The sequence below is a fragment of the Anguilla rostrata genome, chromosome 18 (assembly GCF_018555375.3).
Source record: "Anguilla rostrata isolate EN2019 chromosome 18, ASM1855537v3, whole genome shotgun sequence".
In the NCBI taxonomy this organism is placed as follows: domain Eukaryota; kingdom Metazoa; phylum Chordata; class Actinopteri; order Anguilliformes; family Anguillidae; genus Anguilla; species Anguilla rostrata.
Genome location: NC_057950.1, coordinates 16,193,013 through 16,219,004, shown reverse-complemented (window position 1 = coordinate 16,219,004; position 25,992 = coordinate 16,193,013). Strand labels below are relative to the sequence as shown.

General features: G+C 38.4%; 1 protein-coding gene across 1 annotated transcript in view; it reads left to right on the top strand.

The window, feature by feature from the left end:
• Positions 1-25,992, top strand: part of csmd1a (CUB and Sushi multiple domains 1a) — a 499,342-nt gene that overhangs the window by 339,033 nt on the left and 134,317 nt on the right. The window contains exons 6-10 of the mRNA XM_064317365.1: positions 9,024-9,136; positions 11,977-12,054; positions 18,478-18,559; positions 19,043-19,167; positions 21,596-21,717. Coding sequence (XP_064173435.1) covers positions 9,024-9,136; positions 11,977-12,054; positions 18,478-18,559; positions 19,043-19,167; positions 21,596-21,717 — 520 coding nt within the window. The remainder of the gene's footprint in view (positions 1-9,023; positions 9,137-11,976; positions 12,055-18,477; positions 18,560-19,042; positions 19,168-21,595; positions 21,718-25,992) is intronic.

Below are 25,992 nucleotides of genomic sequence, written 5' to 3'. Positions count from 1 at the left end.
ACATACTTAACTGCAGTGTTGCTAACAATAAGTAGCCCAGAAAATTTTTGGGCTGATAATATTAGGCTGGCTGTGTCCATGTAAATCAAAATACATATAGGAAATCACAGATTGGATTCTACTTTTTAATGATAGAGGCACACTGTATGTTCAATGAATTAATTGCCTACAGTCCAACAACTGGTTACCAAATGTGGTGACCAGCAAAAAGGTATTCCATTTTAACTTCTCTTCATATTACCTTTTGAAAATAAAACTCTAAACTGCCATAAAATTACATGGGGTGAATCAATTTTGTCAGTATTGCACGCAAACCCATTGTTGTCCACTGAGCTGTAAAATCCATTGAGCTGTAATTCCATATGCTGGCTGATTGCCCTGTCTATTCTACCTTTAAGTGCCAGCAAATACCGCGTAGATAAAACGGGATGATAAGCATCTCAAGCCGGGATATGCATAACTCGGAATTCAGTGGGACACACCATTTCAGTGAGACTCCGCCCCAAAGTGCACATCTATCATATCCCCACTGAGTCACCCAGCAGAGGAAAAAACACTCATCTGGACATTGGAGTTATCTATGTATCTCAAGCAAGGATCAGGCCCCAAGTAATCTGTGTTCATTAATCAGTTCTGCTTTTGTTTGACACATTGGGCTCCCTATTTGAAGCGCTTGAGATCTGTTCTTTTTTGTACTATGTTTAAGCACATTAAATGTGATACTAGACCCTATTTTGATACCAGCAGTCATGCAAACACACCTAGATATTAGAGGAAGGAATTTCTCATTGTGTACAGTGCTAATTGAGTATTTTTCACTCCTACCTGCTTTGGTCATTTTGAATCAAAAAGGGTTAAGCAGCACAATAGGAGGTGTATCAATAAAACAGTTCAGCACTGTGCAAATTTGGAGTCAAATGATTACATTCTCACCAGCCCAGACAATCCTTTAAGTAAAATTCTGCTGCTCTGTGCTATCGATTACCAATGTGCCCATATGAACACTAAACATAAGAGGAACACCACCAATGGTCAAAATATCGATATCTCAGTTTTAACTGAAGCCAAGCCATGGGGAATTCTAGAATGGGAATACATATACTAAAAAAAAAAAAAGAAACCTGAAAAAGTGACTTGGAATGTTCTCTCAACAGCTCACATTGTAAAGTTGTTTTTTAATTTTCCTGTTTAGGGTCACATTTACAGAATGAAAACAGTGACTTGACAATGATTTGTAGATGTACATTTCAAAAGTTTTTATTAGATCCCCTCACTTTAATATTCATAGCAATACTTCATTATGGGACCTTATTTTGCAACACTGATTAGATGGTTAAAAATAAATAAAACGAACAAACAAACAAACAAAAAAAAAACAACTAAAACACACATAAATAAAAAAATTAATTCTGCATGGATTTACCATACAGTTTCAACACATATTTGTGTCATAAAAAGGAACAAATAGTGTTCATATATTTATGTTCTATAAATATAAAGATATGTAGTCTCATAACACAGGACATAATATCTGAAAATAAAATATTAAGTATTTCTTTTTGGTTTGGGGTTCCCTCGGAGGGAACTGTCCACAGAGCCTATGCTGTAATTATTAGCTTGCTATCTACTGTAACACACTAACTCTTTAGTGCTGTCCTAAATTGCTATCTGGTTGGCAAGCACATTGGTTTATGTCATGTTCCAGAATTGGTTAGTTTAGCAGTTGGAAATTGAGAAATTAAGTGCACTCTATGTGTAGCTGTCAACCTCCTACAGACTTTTGGAGGTTGGGGTAACCTTCCATATTACATTTTTAAATCACTGAGTGATTTCTGCTGTAATTCAGGTGGTCACCTGGACAAATTTAGATGAATTTCAGTGCACCTCGGGGTGGAGTTTTTGTTGTCACTCCCAAGGTGATGTTGCGGTGTTCCGTGTTCACATATTCTTCAGAGTTAAATAGAGTTTAATGTTTGGTGTAGTTCTTGGATGTACTCAGCCAACTTTAAATAATCTTCTAAGAAGGACACCTGAGATGCACATAGAACCGCCCTAGGTGAAGCCAAGATAATGAATACATTAATATAAATATAAATATATACTGATAAAGGCCAAAATGATAAGATGTGTTATGTGTAGAAACAGCCGACCTGTCTAGCAAAGTGCATTTTTACTGAATGACTACCCATCCTTTTTAAGAAAAATGTCACGTCATGGTATATTGGCTTTATTCTTGACAAGTTGTTAGTTGTAATTGTATGTAATGTGCATACTTATCTTTAAAATATGTTAATTTGCTGTGTGTATAATGCTGCAGCAGACTAAATTAGTGCGGATAAACTGATAGTCTTGTGAGCATGTGTGCCATTGACATGCACACTGGGGTTGAGGGATGAGAGTCATGTGTAAGTGCAATGTTTTCTTTCTGCCAGACGTCCCATTTAGGATTTCTCTGGGCCTCTGTCTCTCGGATGTTGTCCCCGTATCCATGGGTAACGTGCTCTCAGAGGCCTTAAAGGTGACTGCCTTATATCCCGTCATGGGCACAGTCTCCATTCCTTTCAAAGAGTGTCAGGGAATGTTTTATTTGTATTCTGGAGTCATGCTCTGCCATGTGTTCTGGAATGTGTAGATGGCTGTGGAAATATAAACTTAGTTTGGCCAGTATTTGTGAAATGATTTGACATTGACAACAATTCAGCCTACCTAAAAGACATCTCAAGGGAATATATATTATCCAAGTTACTGCCTGGAGCTCAGCTTCGCAAAATATATATCACACTTTTGTATTCCAGAGAATAACAGTGAAGTTATCCACTTTTGCAAGTTTTTCAGGATAAGAGTGTCTGTTAAGTGATTGTAATGAAATGTAATGTGTATATCTTGCTCAGGACCTCCAAATCAGAGTTAAGCCCGTATTACCTAGTAATTATCCTTAGAGCCTAACAGGCATCGATAAAATCAAAATGACCGAAACCTCAGTGCACTGAATTTAAAGTGCAAAAGTAACAATAGTGAAAAAAAAACAATAAATTATATTTCAATTTAACAATCTGGGGGTATTGTGAGCTGCGGTACATCAACAAAGGTTTTTGTTTCATGTTGACAGTCCGAAAGGCCTCCATGTGCCTATAGATCTTCCCACGCAAATATAAAAATAAACTAATTAGTAAATATGTGCACATTTAAGTATTTAAGAGCTCCTTTTATGCAAAGCAACTTAAGTAAGTGCATAAAAAGGCTAGAAGCAGTGTTAGAATGTGTTAGAAAAACAGTGCTAGACAGTGTTATGAGCCATTTGCAAGTATAAACTGAAAAACAAGCACAAAAAAGCTTTATTATTGGGATTATAATCTGTATGAGCAGTGGTCCAGCCCTGGTTCTGGAGAGCCGCAGGCTCTGCAGGTTTTATTTCCACCTTAAAATCAGTTCCCAGTTGAGACCCAGGTAGCCAGGTGAGGTCACTTAATGCAGAGTAACCACGAAAAGCAGCAGACCTTGTAGACCTCCAGCATCAGGGTTGGAGACGACTGCTATAGAGTCAATCAGCTAGTCAGGGCTACCCAACCCTGTTCCTGGAGATCTAACTTCGTGTAGGTTTTTATTTCAACCCTAATTTGCACACCTGATTCTACTTATTAGCTGCTCAACAAGATCGCTAGCGGTTGAATGAGGTGTGCTCTGTTAGGGTTAGGGTAGAAACCTACCGGACAGTAGAGCTTCAGAAACAGGATTGGGCAGCTAGTGACTAAGTCAAGGGGCAGAGTATAGGGAATGAAAGCAAGATGGGGTAGAAGTGACACATGTTAAATTTATAACAATAATTGCAGCAATTGACTAAGGCTGAAGTTGGGTAAATACCTCTGGCTCCACCTATTGTGCTGTTTCTTTGAATTACCCATTAGTTGCATGGAATTGGTGTTATACACCTGCTTATTTTGCAAACACTTGGCTTAATAGCAGCATTCTTTATTCACAACGTTGAAAATGACCAGTGCACCGGTGAATGTGGTCAGTACCTTTTACTTGTCTTTTTAGCACTACACAGTTGATGAAGACAGAATGCAGAAAAGCATATAGCAATTGAAAAATTCATAATTTACTATTATACTCAGGATATACAGTATGTCATTTGTCACATAATATCTAAGTTTAGACACCCTTTAATGACTTTGAATGACCCTAACATATATAGAAAACAATTCAGAGTAATTTGCATGCAGTGAATATCTTAGGTTGGGGAAGTAATTTGTAGATGATGGTGAAGTTATAATGGTGATATAAATGTGTGAAATATATGTGGGTCATAGAAAAATATGTACAGCTCATGCTGGACTCTACATGAGTAAGCTCTACAATATCAGCATTTTTCTGGATATGCTCTTTAGCGCCTGGCTTCATACCTCTGTATATCTGCAGGGATTACCAATGCCAAAGTGCATCATTGCTGTTAAAATAAATGTCATAATATTTACAATACCTTTAACATCTTTCTCTCAAGTGACAATGTAACACACTCTTTTGGCAAACATGGATGATTTCATGCACTCTGGAGATTAACTTGCCTGAATAGCCCACTGGTTTGGAGCCTTGATGCAATGGACATAACTCAAGCTGAAAATCTTTACTTGAATCCATTGAAATAGGCAAGAAAGCCTCTATACTGTACCAACACATGATGCTGTTGAGTTTATGTAATAGTCAAAGCTTATAGAGATATGTTTACCTGTCAATACTTTGTAAGTTGCACAGGGGAAACAAATCACTTTGTTGAGAAGATAAAAGGTCCAAGAAAATGTATCATTCCTTTGAAGATATAGTGCATAATGTATTCATTTGATTTGAATGTTAAAAATCAGATACATTTACGTTCAGTTTGCAGCACATCTGATGGATGTACTTACCAAACTGAGTATGACCTGCAGTAAATGTTTTTTTTTTTTTTAATTCTCCAATGGAATTTAAGTGATTAAAATATTAAAATTTCTAGTGCGTATACATAATAAAGGAGACTTAGTGAGACCAAACTTTTAAGCTGTAAAGTTTTCACATTTATTCCCTCAAACGGTCCTTGGCAAAACATCTCTGGTTTGTGGATGCTTTGGGAAATGAATCTATGTTGCATTGTAATACAGACCTTATGACTGATAAATGCAAACACACATCATAGGCTTCCATAGTATATTTTAGTCCGTAGCATACTATTTGAAAAATGACAATAATAATATGATGAAAAAGAGGACATCATAATTTTTGTCTATTTCAGCTGGTCTCTTCCTTTAAAAGGAGATTTTTAAGAGAATGCAAGACTTTGAGCCTGTCCAAGGCGATGGGTGCTTGGATTTGTGTAGTTGATTGGCTGTGACATGCGCAGTATTGTAATATGAGAGATTAGTCTCTTAGAGTGAACAGGGGAACATTCTCCCCTCATTGGGCCTTCTTGTCATGTTTGTCTATCTCCTGCTGAGAAGCTATCATAGAACAACCAGTGTAAAATAATCATATCCTCTTTCACTCGCTCAACAAAGACCAGCCACTGCCGCACACAGGAAATCAGACACACGTGTTTTTCCCAGTGTTCACAAGAGTGTCAGCACTGTCCAGAACCGTGTAGAAAGCATTATAATTCACCACACCAGTACTCAATGAAAGCAATGCATATTCAGAGTTTTCAATTACTTCTGCAAATGTATGTAGATTGTTCTGAAAAAAGCCAGACCTTCAGAAAATAAGCTGGATGTTAAAATAGTGTTGGTCCAAAACAACAAAAACAGAACTGAATTGGTTCCGTATTTAGTAAATGATATCAGTGTAAAATTACATTTTGGTTGCATTACATTGTGAATGGATGTTTAAAGCCGTAAAATTCCTTTAGTAGCTTGGTTACACACATGTATACTGCAATCATTTTTAGGTATATCAAAAACATTTAATTCCTATTTATTATATTTATAATATTATGCTGTAAATTGTCCTTACAGGAAAACAGACTACAATGAATTATTCCATGCTTTTCAATTTTAATGTCAATAAGGAATTACTCAGTATAATTAGTTTAACCAATACAGTTTGATATAGATGGTTTAACTAGTAAGTGTATTCATTGTAATACATACTTATGTTGATGAAGTCAATTAATAGAAAAACAAACAAACATCTGAACATGTTTGATTTTTTTAGCTGCATAAACTGCAGTTGTAAAATACATCTGATAGCAGCTGGGGAAGTAGAGATTGCAGCTGTCAAAGGAGACCAAAAAAAAAAAAAAACTAATGGCAAGAAAGAAATTGCGTTCATGCCTGAAAAATGAAAATACTACACTGTACTGTCACAGAAATATGGATTGGCAAAGTCCAGAATCTAAACAGTAATCAGTGGGTACAGCAAAGGATTCAAATGGAATTGTCCAGAAAAATGGATTGTCAAAGAATGGAGACAGCCTTGTCCCGGAACATTTGTGGGGAGGGTGTGTTGCGGGGGCGGGGGGTGTATCGGCCTGGAGCTAGAGCGGAGGGGCGGGGGGGTGTGTTGGAGGGGAAGAGGATTAAACATCCTTTGAGGACATTTTACAAGCCCTTTATTCTAACTCTATTCAAGTTATCTTTTCCTTTCTTCATACAAATATATCATTTTTATTAATGCTGCCTTTTATGTAACTTTAAAAAAACCGCATACATTTAATAGGAATTTGCTGTAGATCAGGATGCTGTTTATGAGAACTGTTTCTCATCCTTTTTATGCAGTTAGTTAAATAGGCCTTTTTGCCTGGAAGCTGGAGTTGATGACAGCGTGTTAACTCCATCTTTGTCTTCAAAAGTTTGTCTCTAAGTTACATTACTTTGCGGTGTCAACAACTAGACATTTTAACTCTATGAATTCCAGCTAATACTGTAAACCCCGTGTACCTGGTCTGAATAGCATTAAGAAGGTGTGGTTGTATCCTGTGGGATTTTTACTTTGACAGGACAGACAGTTCTGTGATGCAGCCTTGTTGTGTGCGGGTGTTGGGACAAACTGGAAGTGACCATGTTTCCATAATCCTCCTATATATTAACATAAAAATATGTTCCTTTTTACCAGGAAAAGACAAGCTTGTGCACATAATAAAAAATAGTGTGCATGTATGGTATGGTAGCTGGGATATCATCATATAAAGCATTCCCCCCCCCCTCACCACCCCCCAACTCCTCCCTCCCCCACACAGGCCCCCTCGCATCCCCCACCCCCCCCCCACCAAGCCAGGCATTATGAGCCTTACTCTGCCCTCTGGATACGAGGGCATTACGGACTTCAGCATGGTCCTTTCATTGAGGAAATGCAATGGGAGTCTTTTGTGATCCTTTTGAAAATAAAATGACGCTAACGGGAACACTGAAGGCTGAACAGGGTCATTCAAATGACCTTGTCACCTGAGGAGATCAGAGAGTGAAGCGTAATTCATGGAACAATCAAATTAGAGCATCCCGAGGGCAGGGATTCTCCCGGAGAGAAATAAATAAATTGATCAGTCTACAGCTATTCGCAAAAGGATCAGGACAAATCAATTCACATTCTTAACAACTGGGTTACATCAATATATGAGCACTAGCAGTTTACAAAAGTTTTGTGATTTTGATTTGTTTTACACTTTCAGTTTTGCTTAGTGATCCATTTTGTGTGTTGTGGATTAATATTGTGCAAACATGAAAAGGTTTGTTTCAGCTAGCTAAAGCGAGCAATTATGCATGAGCCCATATTGTTACAGAATTGTACCTTATAAGACCCCTTACTAAAACCATACAAAATTAAAGAACTTAATAAAATAAATAAAAATAAAGCAGCATCTTCAACTTTTTATAGTTGGTTTATTGTTCTCAGGTTTCTCCTTAGATTTCACACAGTTCTCCAGTACTTTTTTTGTTGTTGTCTGTTTTCTTCTTTGATTTTATTTTTCTTTGCCATCGGTTTGGAATGCACAATGCCATTGGTGAGCCTGGGCTCAATGCAGTGTTCTCTGAAGTGCGTGCTGACAGCTGGTGCTTCTTTTCCCTCTTTAATTCACCAGCCAAGCTACATAAGCCTTGTGATGCAGTGGTACAATTCATACACAGCCAATACAGACAGACTTGCAGGATCCTCAGGTGCATGAAGGGGAGGGTGACACCCACCAAAACTCTCCCTCCCAGGGTGACAACATCACCAATGACGTCTCACCCTGTGGGAAGGCCACCTACAGTCAGCAAGGAGATGGTTCGATTTTTAAACCAGTACGTTAAGATGCTGGAACCTCATTTCTTAGCCAGTATCCCAAGACTCCTGCTTTTCGCATGCCAGGGCCTGCAGTTTGAGCTTCAGTTCGGGGGACAGCCCATCACCAGCCAGCGCTTTATCTGAAAAATAAAAGAAAATGTATAAAGACAAGAAACAGAGAAAAAAAACTGTTGGTGAATTATTTAATCTCAAGGATTTAAGCCATATCCCTCTTAAAATTAGTAGCCAGCCCTCCACAGAGACGGATGACTGAAGTTTTGTACATTTTGTAATTCCATCGGTTTTAATGTGACTGTCTTTTGCTTCCTGAGCTCTGTGAAAACATCCAGTCCATTTTGGGCAACTACAGAAAGTATTGTCTGTTGCTAACTTCAAAGCCATGACAACAGAGGGTCTTCATCTTGCAAACTGCGGTATACTTTTTAAAGAACTGGCAAATAACCCACCTCCTCAACAGTTTCATACGATAACAAAGGTGTCAGCCTTAAAGTAATGAATTGAACACATTGAACATTTTAGTGTTGCTGTAGGATTGCATTGCCATGCAAACAGAACCCAGGAACTCCCATCATAACATTTTTTTATTTTTTATTTATCAAAAAGGCATTACTTCATCAGCCAGGTATGAGGAATTCCGATAAAAGCTGCTTTTTGATTCCTTGATTCCACTAATTTTTCATGAGTCTCCCTTAGCTGGATAGCCCTTGGTAAGTGCCCTTTAGATTGTGGTGTGAGATTGCGCCCCTGAAATGAGACTCTTTCCCTCCCTGCAGGCTGACCGGTATGAATCTGCCTTCCCCCGTCATCAGCAGCAAGAACTGGCTCCGACTGCATTTCACATCTGACAGCAACCACAGACGGAAAGGATTTAGTGCCCAGTATCAAGGTAAAGGGTTAGTGTGTCTGGGTTTGGGGTTTCTGAGCAGATGTAAAAGCTCTCTGCAGTAATGCGGGAGACATTTCAGTAGAGCTAATGCAGGACTCCTTGCCTTTTTCTCCTGCTTTACCCTGAGAGATAAAAACCAAGCCCCGCTCTTTGGGCTTCTCGATTCCTCCGAAAGAATGTCTGATGAAATCTGCACAGTTCTGTGGCAATAAGTGTTTATTTATTTATTGTTATCATGACTATTTTTTATTGAGTTTATTTCTCAGAAGCGTGAACATGAAACACAACCCCGGTTTTTAAAACTATTAAAAAACAATAGCTATTTTAAATAATTATTATGTACTGTTCCAAGTATTATATCCACGTGCCCTTCTTTAGCACATTTTTGTAATGTACACCATGCTCAAATTCTGACACAGTTGTTAAGATGAGTTTTGACTCAACAGGTTTCATTTATACTATAGAAATATGGTAGGTGGTACTGCCTCTGCGGAAGTGATACACATTTTATTGAAGTTTTCATATTTCAAAATACAGTATTACACATGGAAGTACACAGGAAGGGGTATTTGCTTCTGCTGACTGTGGCATCACACATCAATCAAACCTGTATCAATCAGGACTGTCGACTGATTGATTACAAATCGCAAATCATCACACTATCAATTAAGTACCATTTTAATTGCAGTAGCATTCTAACACTTTAAATTAGGATGTTTGAAAGTAAACAACTGACTCACATTTAAATGAATCGCTTGAGTAAACGCATAGCCATAACATTAGCATATACATTATAGCAAGTTGTTTCTTACAACCACCCATGTATTATCTTGTGCTAAAGAAATGAATGCATAAACTCTATACTTTCATGCTGCTCTATTGGATTTTCATTATTTACACAGCATGCTTTTCCTGATTAATGTTTTAAAGGTGAAGGGTACACACACTAACACATACTGAGGGTTTTTTTCCTTTTTAAAAATTTAATAAACCAGATTGGAGTGGAAGTCTGGCATTGCTATTTCTTTATTGCACATCACTACGAGTGACTTGTTTTATAATTTTGAATGATCAAAAAACATTTTTTGAACTGTAGTTGCCAAGTGGCTTGCCAAATTTTGCGAATATTTTAGCAAAAATGCAAATAAAGACAACATGTGAATCTTTTAGATGCAACAAACTGAATGAAGAATACTGTATGGTTTAGTGTCAATTGTTGAGATGTCTCAAATGTCATTTAGTTTTAATGTCAATATCTGCCCCTGCCTGGAATTGACTTTTTCTAACTTGAAATCTATCCAACAGTCAAACAATCCATCAAAACCTGACTGGTTCAGGAACACCCACCTCACTAATAATTAAAAGTACTCTGATTAAAAAGCATGCCTTCTACCAACGCAGGATTCTGACTCAATAAGCACACTGCATTCACGTTATTGTGAATGAACTTGCTTGTGTTATGTTTTCATACCAGTTCTACACCCATATACATAACACAGCAATTGCCAATTTGCATGTATGCTTAATGAAAAAATAAACCATTGCGTCATATGTCAATATTTTAGGTAAACTGTCATATTTAAATATCTCTCTCATCAAAAAAGTATTCAGATTTAGCTATGCAAGGAGGGGGTAGCATTCTAAAAAAGGCTGTTCATTTCACCTTTGCATTTCAGTTGTCTCTATGCATTACAGAAATACCATTGATTAAATTATATGTGGAGTTCAGAAGGGTTTAAAAGCCACATTGGCTCCAGCCAATGTAAGTGTCAGGCTGCGAGTCTGGAGCTATGACTGCTGGGATTGGGAGCCAAATGTAATCAGGCTCCATTCAGCGACATCAGCTTGCTCTTTCAATGCCGCGGTGTTTGTTGTAGTGTTGGAAGCAAGTGGTACATTATATTTCCCTTGCCCTTACCTGTGCAGACATTTATGACCTGTCCCCATTATACATGCAAGAGCTGTCTGGATCGTGTCTTAGCAACACTGCTTCAGGCTGCATTAAGAATAAAATAAATAATAAATAATTACTGGACTATGTGAGAGGGAATGCTGATATTTCACCTGCCATAGAGAGCAAAGGTGTGTGAATATGCGAAGGGAATTGTGGGAGAATGCATACTCTCTAAATAAATAAATAGAATATCATGTAACAAAAATATTAAAATTCATTAAAACAGCATTATAACCTGGCGTGTATCTATATAAACAGCACCCTCTATTGAAAGGAAGAATATTCTCCTTTCGTAGTTTTTCCCATTGAGTATCAATGCATGGAGGAGGTCGAGAGGCGAAAGTTTTCCCTTTCGAGGGCTCTGACTGGCTGGGGTTGGCATCGACTGATCCAAGGCTATTTTTTGTTGGTTTAGCACACAATGGTGAAGAACTGGTAGGCAGAGCTGGTCACGGATTACACAGACAGGCTAACCAAATTAAGTTGAAGGCTTTATAAAATACACTTAAGGGAAATTGTTAATGGGGTCTTCATTGCTAATGCATGAGCTTTTTGATACACAAGTATCGTTCCACAACTTGGAATAGCTGTTTATTGGCAGCATGCTAGAAATTACTGGAGTTAGCCTCTAGGCTGAAACCTGACGTGGAATTACCATATATGATATTATAAATGTTATTGAAATACATTTAAAAAAAGAAAATCCTCCCATACACAAACTGTGGCAGGAACACGCTCGGTGTTGCGCAACACCCCTACCTTCCTCCACCTTTGTGGTACCAGCTGGTGTGGTAGAACACGATATGGCTACAGCCTTGCCCTCAGCTAAATTTTCTGACTTGTTACATGAATGCACCATAACGCAATTTCCTGCCTTTCCCAACAGTGAAAAAGGCCATTGAGTTGAAATCCAGAGGGGTCAAAATGCTTCAGAGCAAGGACACAAACCACAAAAACACAGCGTGTAAGTATCATTTCACCTCTATTTACTGTCTGAGCAGGGCCTCATAATAAGTCTACAGCAGTTGTGTGTGATAAGGTTACATATTACTGGATACTGCTTTACCGTGCCCTTGTGTGCAATTGTGCGGGTGTTTATCAACAGTATATCAAAAATATAATAAAATATTTGAAGTTTCTGCTGGGAGAAAAAAAAATGTTGTGCCTAATTTAAAAGAGAGTTGTGTGTTTTGACCGACAGTGTGAGTGAAGAAAGTCATTTCTTCCAGGGGTAATTTGTAAAGGTATAGGCCTTGGGTTGGCATCTGGTGGCCCACGGGAAAAATCTAGCCCGCCAGCAATATTTTTGGCCCACTAAATCCCCCAACAAAAATATATATATATATATTTTTTTTGTAAAATTAAAAATGAGGTAGCATAGACAAAGCAGCATTCCCCCCTGGGTTAAATGGTGGATCAAAATCTGATTTTTAAAATGAATATAAATTGACATACACATAGCTATAACTTATATAAAATCTTTGATTCTAGTGCTTGCTATTCAATGTTAATGCATAGTTATTCTGTAAACCCTGCTAAGCTGGTCATTGGAGCCGTGTTTCACGTTCCGTCTGTACTTCGTATATGAAACACAGGTCTCGCCAAGTGTGCCTGTGTGGCTTGCTGTGCCTTGTATTATTTCACCTCTCATGTTTGGATGTAGTGATTCACAGTCTAGAGACAATTTTGCTAAATATTGTTTATTAAAGGAAGTTCAGGCTTTTGTCATATCCTTCAAAATTCTCATCATGGTAGTGGCTTCTCAAAGTTTGGTGGAAACAGAAATGAGAATGAATTCAGGGAACTAGTAATATTTGTAACTTGGGTCCATTATATAATGTTTAATTAAAGTTTGTATTAAATATAAGCTTATTTATTATTTAAACATTATTATGTATTGTGTTTATGTCTTTATTGTTTGAACTGTTTTTTTTCCAGAAGGTCTTTGTTTTTTTAAATATCTCTTTAATAAAATACTATTTCCGTATGACACGTTGATTTATTTAATAGGAAGCGGAGTAGGGAATTTCTTGTCTCACAGCAAGTTTAATTATGTTTGTAATTATTTCCATTCTTTGCTTCATCAAGTGTGTTCTATCGTGATTAGCATCACAAAACAGACTCTGTAAGATTCACCTTTCTGCCATGGTTACACTCCATCTCTAAAATGTCAATTTTGTGTTTAGTTGGCATTGATCAAGGTTTCTTTCCAATAAATAACCAAATGTCAGCATCCAAATGAAATACTTTGAAATGCTTTCTGTTTTTCTAGTATTTTTATTTATTTATTTTTAAGAGGTGATCACATTTAGTGTTTTGGTTAAGGATAAATGTTGTAGTCTGATATTGGCTCCCCTGTGCTGAATTGCTGGATGCCTTTGGGTGGATTTGGAGCAGAGAGATGGGTTTTTTTTCTGCATAGAGACAGCCTCTGATTCTCACATGGGACAATGAAAGCTGTTTCATAATTTAGGATGCTTGCAGCCAAATACTTTCCGCATGGTTTAACTTCAGGTCAATAAGGGTTATATTGAGTTTCAAGTTTGCTCAAGTGTGGTGCTACTAAGCCATTTGGTATATTGTGTGCCTTTTCATGTATAATTGGCAGCCACTGAGCTGACTGTAGGTGATGGCGTGTTGTTGTGTGTAGAGTGATGTAGTGGGGTGTATGTAGCCTTAAGGAGCCAAAGGTGTGTTTCAGTTTCTTTAAGAATTTGTCCTGCTTTGTTTCTGATGTGAGAAGTAGCTGACAGGTATGTGGTTTCTACAAGAAAATACTGCCGCAACCTCTAAGATCACTGGCTTCTGCCTTCTGAGTTAACCCCTTAATCGCACCGGCCAGAGTGGGCTTATTTGGATTCATTCCGCTTTTTGTTTTTTTTTTCTCTGTGAAATTTTCAGTCAATCTGGTCACACTATACACTGTTTGAAAATTTCTACCTCAATGGACTATTTTATGATGCCAATGTTTTAGCCACAACAGTTCCTTATTTTGAAACATGTGGGATGGCAAAACAAGCTTGGGGTTATTCACGTTCTTTGTGTTGTGGAAATCCACAAACACAAATCACGATAACCTAAGTATGCTTTTCACAGCAAGAATCTAGCTGACAAAATCCACAGAAATTTTAGCTCCAAAATTGTGCCAAGTCAGAGAAACATTGATAGAATGTGCATTGTTTACTAGCAATTCTCTGGAGGAATTATCATAGTTGTCTGTTTTGCCATTGCATGCACCCTGGCTCTAACCTAGCTAGCAATGAGGAATGGCTTACATATGATGTGTCTTATGGATATGAATGTTAATGAATGCAGGATACAAGCCCACCCTGTCCTTGTCTGCTGAACAGCTCATGGTAATCTAATAGTGCTTATTACTTATTATATTGGTTATACTTGGGTTAAAAACTTGAAAGAAATATTAAGGACACAATCAATTGTCACTTCTGGATAACATAACCACAATTTGAAACCAATATCCTGGACCTTTAAATAACATCGGCAGCTGTAGTATATGCCATGACGTTGATTGTCAGCTGTCATTTTGTTAATGTAAAAGCATTATGTGGCTACCTCTTTCTGCCAGCATTGCTATAGGCTTTTTATGTACAAGCACATGCACATAATAGTGTCAGACAATCACCAGTGCACAAGTGAATACCAAATATCTAATAAAACTCTTGCTGATTTCTCACTTTCTTTCAATTCCTTCTTCATTTCTACATTTCTGAATCTTTCAGCATGACCCGTCCACTTTGAGTCTGTTACCTCGCAAATAATCTCGCAGGAAACACAGCAAATGAATGTAAGAACCATAATACTTACTCAGGGTCCAACATGGATCCCAAGTGAGTATTGTTTCTATTTTACACATAAATACATTGGCAGAGTAAAATCTTCCATTTTGATGCCTGAACACGTGTACTACCACAGTAAAATATTATGGACGTTAGATGCGAATAAATCATGGAACTATTTACAATAACTGCACCCGCACAAACACCCATAAATATTCATTCACACACAAAGGGAATGCAGGGAAGATAGTGAATAGCTCTCATGTTCTTTCTTAGGCTATAATTGCTGACACATTCCTGCAAAGACCCTTCTAGGTGTTCTTGTTTTAGGGCTGAACTGCTGCCACTGAATCCTAACAACAGAAAGATAGCCTGACAGCATAAATTACTTATTAACAAATTAAACACACTTGCTAATTAACTTAATGGTCATTTTATATGGCTTGCAGGTGACAGCTAAATAATAAAAATAAATATTTTCTTATTACATTTCAAAAAATAAATAAAAACTGAATTAGAATACTCTGATTTTATTGCATCGCACGTGTATATTTTTGCATGGATTTCATTGTTTTTCTTCTGATCTCTCTTACAATGAACCTTAACTGTGTCAGAAAAGGGAAGAGTTCACAGTAAGTTTCTCTCTCTCTCTGTCTTGCTCTCTCCCTCCCTCTCCTGTGGTCAGTAAAAGGTGATGTGTTGACAAGTGCTGAAAAGCTTGAAGATACTTTCTCAAATATGGTACAAGGGCATGTCAGGGTAAGCAGTGTGCTGGGTTTGTAGGAAATCAAATTATGCAGAGCAGTATCATATAATAAAATAGAATCACAAACTATTGGTGTGTCTTTGCTGATACAACTAACCATGTACCTTAGGGCAGTAAAGAGCACTGCTGAAAATCAATAGCTATCCCATTGTGTTGGGCATCAGTTGGTTCTGCAGTTAGTTTAGACATAAGACTAACACAAGGTTAAAATAAGATTATTGGTTTAAGTATGTATTTATCGTCAAGTCTAGGAATTTTGTAGTATGATAAGCTAGCCCTAAACACAAGTAGCATCATGTTGGAATGAATGGAACTTGGATGACAAATCCAAAGATGAATAAGTCTTTACTGAAATCATCTAGCAGTGGCTAAATTTCATAAATGAATGCACCCTTTAGTAGTGATTAATTTTAAATTCAGATACCTGCCACAAGAAATTTGAGTAGAAACCACAGTTATTACAGGAAAGCATATGGGGGAAAAAGACAAAAAAAGGATATGAGGAAGGAATACTTGAACTTTGAATACATTTTGAAAACTGTTTAACAGTCATAGTGGGCAACGTGTGATGAACACATAAAAAAGAAGGACACAGCAGTCGATCAAACGGAAACCGAGATGGTCACGCATACCACACATGCTTGCCGAACATGTATTCTAACACTGGGTTGAAATCTACATCTTCGTAACTCTTCATTTTCAGTTTGGTCAAAATGTCTGAAGAAGTGCAAGTAAGAGTCCTGGATAACATTCTTGGAGAGAATCTTTTTGAAAAAAAATGGACTGTTGCGTTTTACCAGGTTTCATTTTTATATATTTTTTGGTATTCTTTTTTCCCCAGTTTTTTCAGCATTTGACGCAATTCAGAGGATTGTGCTGACAGGCCACTGAGTCACCCACCACCAACGAGTAATCAGACATGGCTAGAACGCCACTTAGATAATGAGTTCAAACATGCTAAGGGGCAATAATTTAATTACGGGTATTCTCAATAGTGCCTTAAAATAAGATGAATTGTGCTGTCTTTTCCTGTTTCATTCAAAACCTCTAAGCCATGTATGCTTGTTTTAGATTGGTGCGATGGCATTACTGGGATGCCAGGCATAAAAATGAGAGTGAACATGCTTTATTAATGGGAGCTGTACTCCAGCATTATCGAGCTGTACATAAAAGTGCAGACAGCTAAAGAGGGAGGTTCTAACAGGCCTTTCACCTGCTGGGCACAACCTCAGTCTTTGTCGAACAAACAGATATGCAGCACTGTATTGTTAGGATTGAATGTTCTGTCCCCCTACTGTTAGGGCTAAAACATTCTAATTTGATGTGTGCATTGGATATTCATGAATGGGCATGACCCAGGTAAATACTATGAAAATGGATGTGTTGTTCAGTAATGTAGCAACGGAACATCATGTCGGAGGAATGTGGAGAGGACAGGAGGACTAAAGAACCACAGGAGTTGACAATTTGGTTAGTCTATATAGTATCCGTAGTTGTACATACGTGGGGATTATTCAAAGCTCACGAAAGGCCGTTGTGCTCAAACCGAGCTGTCAGTACACGGAGAGAGCTGTTGGGAGAGCGGATGATCCTGTGCTCTAAAGGTGAGGAAGCAAACTCACACTGTCAGGGCAGCAGTCAGACGGAGACGAGCAGGGAACGGGGACCGCGCTGTAACCTTTTCAGTCCCTTTCACAGAATAGCCCTGAGCCCTGATTCCTGTCAACACACAGTGGGCCCATTTTGAAGTGGAGTATACATTTCCCATGTGAACGCAATCCATAAAAAAAGGTCATAATGAAAGTTCACTGACTGCTACCATTTAAATTTTCGCTGATTTTTCCTTTCTGTTGTGGAACAAATGGCATCGGCTATTTATAGCTTCTTTGTGTGTGTTGTAGAAAAATGAACAAAAAAAAAAAACATTGATCCGCATTGGTTTTGTTCACCTGGTGTACAGTATTTATTCATATGTAACCGCGCTTAAAGCAGAGGAATGATGGAAGTACGCAAACATGAGGGGAAAAAAATGAAGTAAAATGTATTTGTAGTGTCTAGTGTCTTGTGCAACATTAACAGTTATAATAATTGAGCAAATCAGTATCCCTTCACTGGTGATTTATTTATGCCCTGTCATTATTTAAATAAAATGTTTTAGCAGCATGATAACTGTGAGGTAAAACAACTGGATAATTAAGAACAGTTTGGTGTGGTGAGGATAGAGCAGGTGAATATATCTGACTGCTGAATGGCAGTTGCAGTGTAAAACACCGGTGGAGTCAACTGGAACTCAGGTTCTTTATAGTTTTGCATTAATAGCAACAACAGAAGATTCTAGTAATCTTTAAATGACATGATATGAGGATTTATTGCTCTAGTCCTCTGTGTATGCAGTTCGCTACTTTTGTCTTTTCTTTTCAGCGTTCTTTTCTGTGGGTGTAACGTTTCTCCATGTCAATACTGTATAGCTCACTGTCTTTTGATGAAAGTAATCAAGGCTCTACACAGCCTTTAAACATACCCAGTGTGTCTTTTGCCTCATGGTACAATGTATTGATTTTTGTTATAATGCACAATACTGTATATAAATGGATCATTTAATCTGTGATTCTTAACTTATTTGGAATTTACTGGCTAGTATACCTTTGTTTTTTCTGCAAAAATGGTTTACTTAATTTAATCAAAGTGATATATTTCTTTTCCCGACTAGACTTATGTTGGTATATGGTGTTGAGAAATATCTTGTGTTTGCTTTGAACTGAATGGGTTAGCCTAATAGTATAACCTACATTCCTGTTCTCCCTTCCTCCCTTTGTCATCGCAGTGAGCCAAGGAGGAATGGCAGCAGACATTTGTCCGGATCCCGGAATTCCTGAAAATGGGAAAAGGATAGGCACAGATTTTCAGTGGGTCCCTCTATGCTCTTCCATCTGTGTGGGCATTGTGTTGCTGTAATGGGATCCGCATGGTGCTATTTCAATCAGAACTGAACCTGCTGGGTGGCGAAGGCATATTTAAACCCCTACTGCTATGCCATCACCATTAGGGACTTCAGTTGCATCCACTCAATAGGTGATCAGTGCCACTCTGTGTAAAACCGCTTCAGCGAGCCTAAAGTTCATTACTTGTTGGGTAAGGAGGCAAAGAAACATTTGTATGAAAATGAAGCTGCACTTCCAATGAGTTTGATCCCCAACTCTGACATCAGGAAAGAACTTTCACCACATCTGCATCTGAATTGGCGCTAAGACCATAAATGTAAAGTAAAAGCGTAAAGGAACTGGGCATGTGTGCGCATGAGTGTGTGAGTGTTTTTGTGCATATATATGTTTGGATGTGCGAGGTTGCCGATGGCACACTGAAGTACTCCTTTTCCCCCTCTCCCACAGGGTTGGTGCCAGCATCCAGTTCTCCTGTGATGACAGTTATGTGCTTCATGGCTCAAAAAGCATCACTTGCCAGAGAGTGACAGAGACGCTGGCTGCGTGGAGTGACCACAGGCCAAACTGTCGGAGTAAGTGTGGGTTCAGGGAGGCCTTCCTGCAGCTAGACACTTTCTGTAAGGACATTGTCACATTTCATTAGGAGACATGCAGGCCACATGCTACGGTGGTGGGAGAATTAATAAGAGAATCTTTTTTTTTTTAAATCACATACATTCTTGTGATGTGAGAATTAGGCCAAATATCAGATTTTTAAACATGGTGCAGTTTTTCTTGGCATTTATGTGCTTCCCCCCCAATGTATTGCAGATCTTCACACATTTAAAATGTTCACACTTTTTACCTCAGGGAGGGGGGGGGGAGGTATTGGTGAGCTTCATGTAACACACCAGAGAAAGTAATTTACTAACTCGCACAGTTAAATCACCTCATAACAGCTACACCTCCCCTGAGATTGTCTCACAGGAAGCGAGTGACTGCCAAGCCACTAAATAATTGTAGTAAATATGATGGTCTCTCATAGATACAGTTACTCCCACTCAATTTAGAATTGACTCTTCTACAAAACAAGTTGGGCATTTTGCCAACAGACCACCGATAGCTATTTAAGCACTGTTGTTAAGAGAAAAGACAAGCTTCTCTATGGCCATGATTCAGTTTTGTCCTTAATTTTGACTCATAACTGAATTAATGTGTTAGTTTCCTTTTTTATTTTTATTTTTTCGTATTATTTATGAGTTAATTTTGGTGATTAATTAGGTGAACTCACAAAATTGCGTTTGTGAAGAGAAAAAAAAAAAAAAACATTTCCATTGAATTATAAGTCAATGTTAAGGACAAATGTTAATTGCACCTTACACAAGGATTATGGAAAAACAGTACTCAGCACAGAGGGCATTCTACAGCATTAATTTGCAAATTTGCAGCTCTGGGAGTTGGCTAACTAATCAAGTGCCTCCGATTCTCTGGGGATTCACATTATCCACAGTCGCAGCATCTGCATTCTGGACGAGTAGTCAGCTCCAGAAAGTACAAAACATGTTAAAATGTGATGCAAAATATCCAATAATAGTAGCTTGTCAGTGGTGCACTTAAGGGTTTGAGTCCATACTTCAGAAAATAATGGCGATTACAGAAGCAGCTGCCTGGGAATGATTGATGGTAACATGTAACATGGATTTACTTGTATGGAATATGTAGAAACTAGCAAGCAGCACTATGGATAGATAGATGAATACTGGCTTAAGGTGAAACATGGCGAGACATAACTTTCAAAGGCAGAGAGGACACATTCCTCCTGATGACATTAATCAAGATGAAATAAGGCAGAGTATCAGACCTCGGGAAGAAAGAGTAACCATGTTTGACAATCCCTGTGCACAATTCCTGCAGAGTCCTGATTGATCCAGACACCTTTTGTCTCAGCATCGCCATGGAACCCCTTTAAGAATAGCACTTTAATTATTCCCCCCCCCCCCCACTCCATCCTCCCCTTTCCTGCAGATGAGTAACAGGTCGTGGACATAAAGTAGAAAGTAGAAAACACTTTAACCTGTGTGATTTAATATCCACGGCAGGTTCTCAACACCCCATTTGAATTTAACGGACAATGATCTCCAGCGATTATTTAGAGCTAATTATAGAATGTGTTTTCTGACCTGTAACAGAAGAAGGTGCTGCTCGCTTCTCTGTGAGGGGATTTTTTTAGAGGTCTTGCATTCTGCAGGAAGTAACAGGCTTCCAGCCATTGGGCGTTCATGATATAACACATTCGATACAGTAATTTGTGCAGAATAACAACTCACACTCGACATGCCTCCTGACTCTAGATGTTTTAAATTTACACAAGTCCACTTTGCAGCTGGTGGCACGGATGTACTTTAGCTAATTAGATGAAGGCATTTAAATGCATTGTTTCTTCATTAATTCAGACAGTGTTTCATGTAGAGTGCACACTGTAGGTTCTATTTTAAGGGTGCAAAAATCCCCTAGCTAGCACGAGAGCAGTTGGTGGAGCATAGCAGTGCAAAGAGGTTTACACCCGGCTCTCAGGCCTGTTTTTAACACTGGTGGCTGGAAGGTGGACTGGATCAGAGTTTTGGGGGTGTGCGGTAGTGCATGGCGCAGTTCCTTTTTAACGGCTTTACGGATCTGAAAAATGCCACCGCCACAAACTGGTCTCAGTGGAGAGGCAGTCATGCACCAGCGATACCAGAGTCTTTCCTAGGAGGCGATTAGGAAAGAAAGATACGTTGAGTAGGTTGTGGAGGCATCCACACATACATGCCTCCATAGTGATGCATGCCTCTTTCTTTTTCTGAAACTCAACATGGAACGGCCATTTTGGAATGGCCAATCAATGGTCATAATTATTTTAACTGATGCTAGAAATTATGTCTTACTTATTATGCATTATGTTTTTTTGTGTGCATAAAAAAGTAATAAAGTCATGAAGTAATAATGAAATGATTAATATATTTATTTTGTCTATTTTAACAGCAAGAACATGTGGCTCTAATTTAAGAGGACCAAAGGGATTCATCACATCTCCAAATTACCCTGTCCAGTATGAGAATAATGCCCACTGCGTCTGGGTAATAACTGCTGCTGACCCTGCAAAAGTGAGTTATTTTCATTCTAATTAATCCTGTAGTATTTTGGAAAATAGGCCTTGCTTGCTTCTATCATTGTTTGTTTCTGTATAATTTGTGGGCCATGTGAATCCCTCTTGTCAGTCACAGGAAACTGATGACCAGTCTCTTTGAAAAACATAATTGGAACTGAAATAATGTGCTGTCATATTCAAGTAATAGGGGTGATATACCTTCTGACATACATACTTTCTTATTTCATAGTTCACGTGTTAGGGGGTAGTTAATTAATGACTCAAAAACGACTTATTTATTTGGATTCATCTTGACTTGCTTATTGTCATATATCTTCTTCAGCAGGACCGCAGCAATGCTAATACAGAAGAATGTTGTCAGCACCCTGGTGATGTCTATCTTATATCTCATAAGCCATATCGTATCGTATCATATCAGAACCTGAGCCAGAGGGAATAGAGGGAACTGTGCCCTGACGAAGGCCCATTTTCAGTCTGCCCTAATATTAAAATGTAGCACATTAGGAGAATTATAAACCCGAAGGCTTGTTTATTTGTTCCGGCGGTGAACTTGAACCACAAAATAAAAAAAAAGCTGGATGTATTTCTGTTTGTGTTCCTGTCAAATTTCCTTTCACAGGACCTTTCATCTCTCATCCACATCCATGGCTAGTTAATCAGAGGAAATTAAGAGGTGTAATTTATTTTCCATGAGATGACAGTCTTTCAGTACAGAGAAGAAAGTTGTTGTTCTTAGAGAAATGGCTTCTGTTAGGTCAATAATATTTTGAAGCATTTATCATTGATCTGTTCTGAGATTATTTATGGAAAATGCATAACCATGTACCTTGCTGAAATAGTAAAACAGTCATTTAGAAGATATGTATTTATTTATGTTCTTGCCCGTGCTTATTGTGGACTGGCCACCGTCCTGCCCCCTCTGCCCGTCATGCGATATGAGAATTTATTGTATTATGTGAGTGTTTGCTGGCAGTGGCTTTGTTTTCGGGTAAGCAGGCATTCATTTCATTTTTCCATAAAGAGCAGCTAAGCACTTTCTCACTGCTAAGGAAACGGTTTTTCCATTGCTAATGTTGGCTAGAAATAGCTTCAGTCTACAGGAAGCAACAGAATAATATTTCAATCAAATAGCTGCTGCAATCATTTTAGGGCCCACTTCCTTAACACGGTGGCATGGTCTTTGGCATGTTAAAATGTAAAATGCATTAAAAAAACACGTTGCAAATAGATAAGCACACAGTGATCACCCCACACTTGAACTGCAAAGCCCTGTATAAGTGACGGCTGCCTATTTAAACCTTCCTCAACGTTTTTCTTGTGAATTTTTTTTTGTTTGTTTGTTTTTGTGAAAGAGTGAACCAGTGAGCTTGTTTCTGTTCACTTTCCTTGTTTCGCAGGGCACAGCACTTGGAATCTATTATTTTCTTTTATCTTGCCGGTATCTAGCCCCAGCCTATTCCCTGAATCTGTCTAATTTCCTTGTCAAATGCTGTGTTGAAATGCATAGAACTTTTTGCGGCTTAAGAGCTTTAGGTTAAAAAAACAAACAAAACAAAAACACAGTAATCTTTGACATTTCATGTATTTGTTCATATTGATCTTTGACTTTGAGTAAACAATGCTAGCGTGAACTCTGCTTGTCAGACAGTGCCTCTCCACTGAACTCCATTTTTGAGAAATAGCATCCCAGCTTTCTAATATAAAAATATTAGGGTCATAGGCAGAAATATATGGTGTGACAGAGCTTTGCTTCTCCCATATCTCAGCGCAGTGAATATCCAAACGGGATGGCAACATCATAATTATATGCCTTAAAGGCTTTGTCACACGATAAAGGCGACTAATTATTCTTAATGTAATAAGGTTTTGTTAAGGAAAAGGTCCATTTCAACTTTTTTTATTCTGGCATGCCGTTCCTGTTAAAGCAGCATGGTGTCAAAACAAAGAGGAGGGTGTTGAGTCTATTCACTTGCAGCTTAAACAGTAGACCTGACAGCAGGTTTCAGTCATGGTGACTGCTCTGATTACAGCTGTGATACGGCTATGGACCACAACACCCTGCCTGCAGCCATTTGTTTGTTGTCTGAACATTTCGGTAATAACCCATTTTCCGTTCAGTGGAAATGTGCATTACATTCTGGTGAATATGTAGTCATTACGTGAAATATGTCAGCTATAGTTTTGGTCGTGTTTGTGCCGTTGATGTGTCTGAGATGCATGCAGAAGCCTTGTGCTGAATTATTCTCCATCGTTAAACTCAACCTTCCCTGCAACTTGTGCAATCATTTTGAATCCGGATGTAAATAACAAATGAAAATAGTCTAGTAAAAAACAATAATAAAATCCATCAGTGCGTCTTTAACTGACAGATATCTTTGCAAAACTATTTCCTCATGAAAATTATCCTGGCAAAGCTTATTTGTACCCAGGAATTGTCCCACATTTATAATGTTTTTTGTCCCACATTGTCCCACATTTAGAAGTATTCCCATAGTTTGAAGTGGTCTGTCACCTCTAATGTTATGTTGGCAGCCTCATTATTTCAAACATGACTCCTTATCAAATAACAGCTCTATTTTTTTCTCTTGTTGAAAAAAAGCATATCTATGGTTTCATTGAATCCAATGATAACTAATATTTAAGTTAGAAGGACTCTTCATATGTAACAAAACCCTTTGAATGAACATATTTTAAATAAAAAGGAATTCATGAAGGGACTGACTTACTGGAAAACTAAGTTGCTGTTGAAAGTATGCAGTGGTGGGGACACTGTGTTGTAGGAAACAGCAAGTTTGTGATAACATGTTAAAAGTCAAACTAATTGACCCATTGTGGCCAGAAAACAATCCCATTCATCACAAAGAGCAGGTGCCCTTTCAAAATTCCTATCATGGTTTTCTCAGCCTGCACCAACTAGCCCCTAGTTTATTTGGCTCAATGACTCCCTTCATTTCCACGGCTGTTCTGATACATAATACTGGAGGTGAGGTTGAAGAGAGTTTCCATCATGGACTGCGAAGTGCTTTGCTATCATGAGATGAAAATTTTAAGAAGAGTTAAGCCATTATTATTAGGTCTGCCAGGTTGGTACCTTCACTCCACTCCTCTGAACTGATGAAGGAACAACTTGAACATCTCTACTGCATCGATTGACACCAAACTGTAATCCGGCAAAAATTATAACCCATAGGCATTTTCTACAATACAAACATGCTGTTCTCAGAGGAACTAATGGAGTCAGACGTTTGCAAAGGCTGAACCTTAAATGTCACAGACAATTAACTCCATGCCCTTTGGCTAAGCCCCATTATTCATCACTTCAGGGGAAACATAGTCAACCAGATAACTTTGCTCCCGGGCTGTCTTATCCTATTATCGCCAAACCTGGGCCTTTTCTGGGACCTTCCCTCTCATCAATACCTCTCAGACACACACCAGCCCCTTGGTTTGCCCTTGCAAAGAAAACAATGCCATTTTACTGAACTACAAATACAATGAAAATTGTTTTGTTAAAAAAATGGATGATGAACTTGCCTATACACAACAATCTTGCTGAACTGTTTTCCTTTATAACTTGAACATTTCACTGCTGCGATGCAGTAGATAAATATAGCATAATAGAATAGGCTACCCTGATTATCCAGTACTACTCTACTTTTTTAAATGCTTAGTACAGTGTTCCAATACTGGAAATAATACCATCACTTCATTTTCTTGGAGGAACAAGGGATACATATCCCCATCCTGTGTGTAATTTATGCAAGCAAAAAATATGTGTACTATTCATGTCCAGGGCCTCAACATAAAATCTGACAGAACAGTTAGAGATAAATTAGAAGCTTGAGTTTCCAATTAGCACTAGCTAGCTAGTAAGCTGAGTAGAAATGAGGAAAGGGGAGAGAAGTAAAGGCCTTAGAAGAGAGGGTAGCAGGTGACAGCCAGTTGGGGGTATTCCATGAGACTGGAGGTGGAGAAGTCCCTCAGGAAGACCAGGTCCAGCTGTTTCCCTCCTGCATGCATTGGGGAGGTCAGGCATGTGGGAGCAGAGGGAAAATTTCAGGTGACTGGGGGCTCCTCAGCAGAATGTTGAAGTGTCCCAGCATTACCATGGGGAATCAGCTGAGAAGGGTGCCCCAAGAGACAAGGTGGCTTGTAAACAACAACAATGAAAGTTTTAGATGTGTCAGTCACAGCGACAGCATGCAATTCAAATGAAGAGATAGAGGTATGAGAGAGGGGAATAGCAGAATATTTACAGAATGGAGAGTAG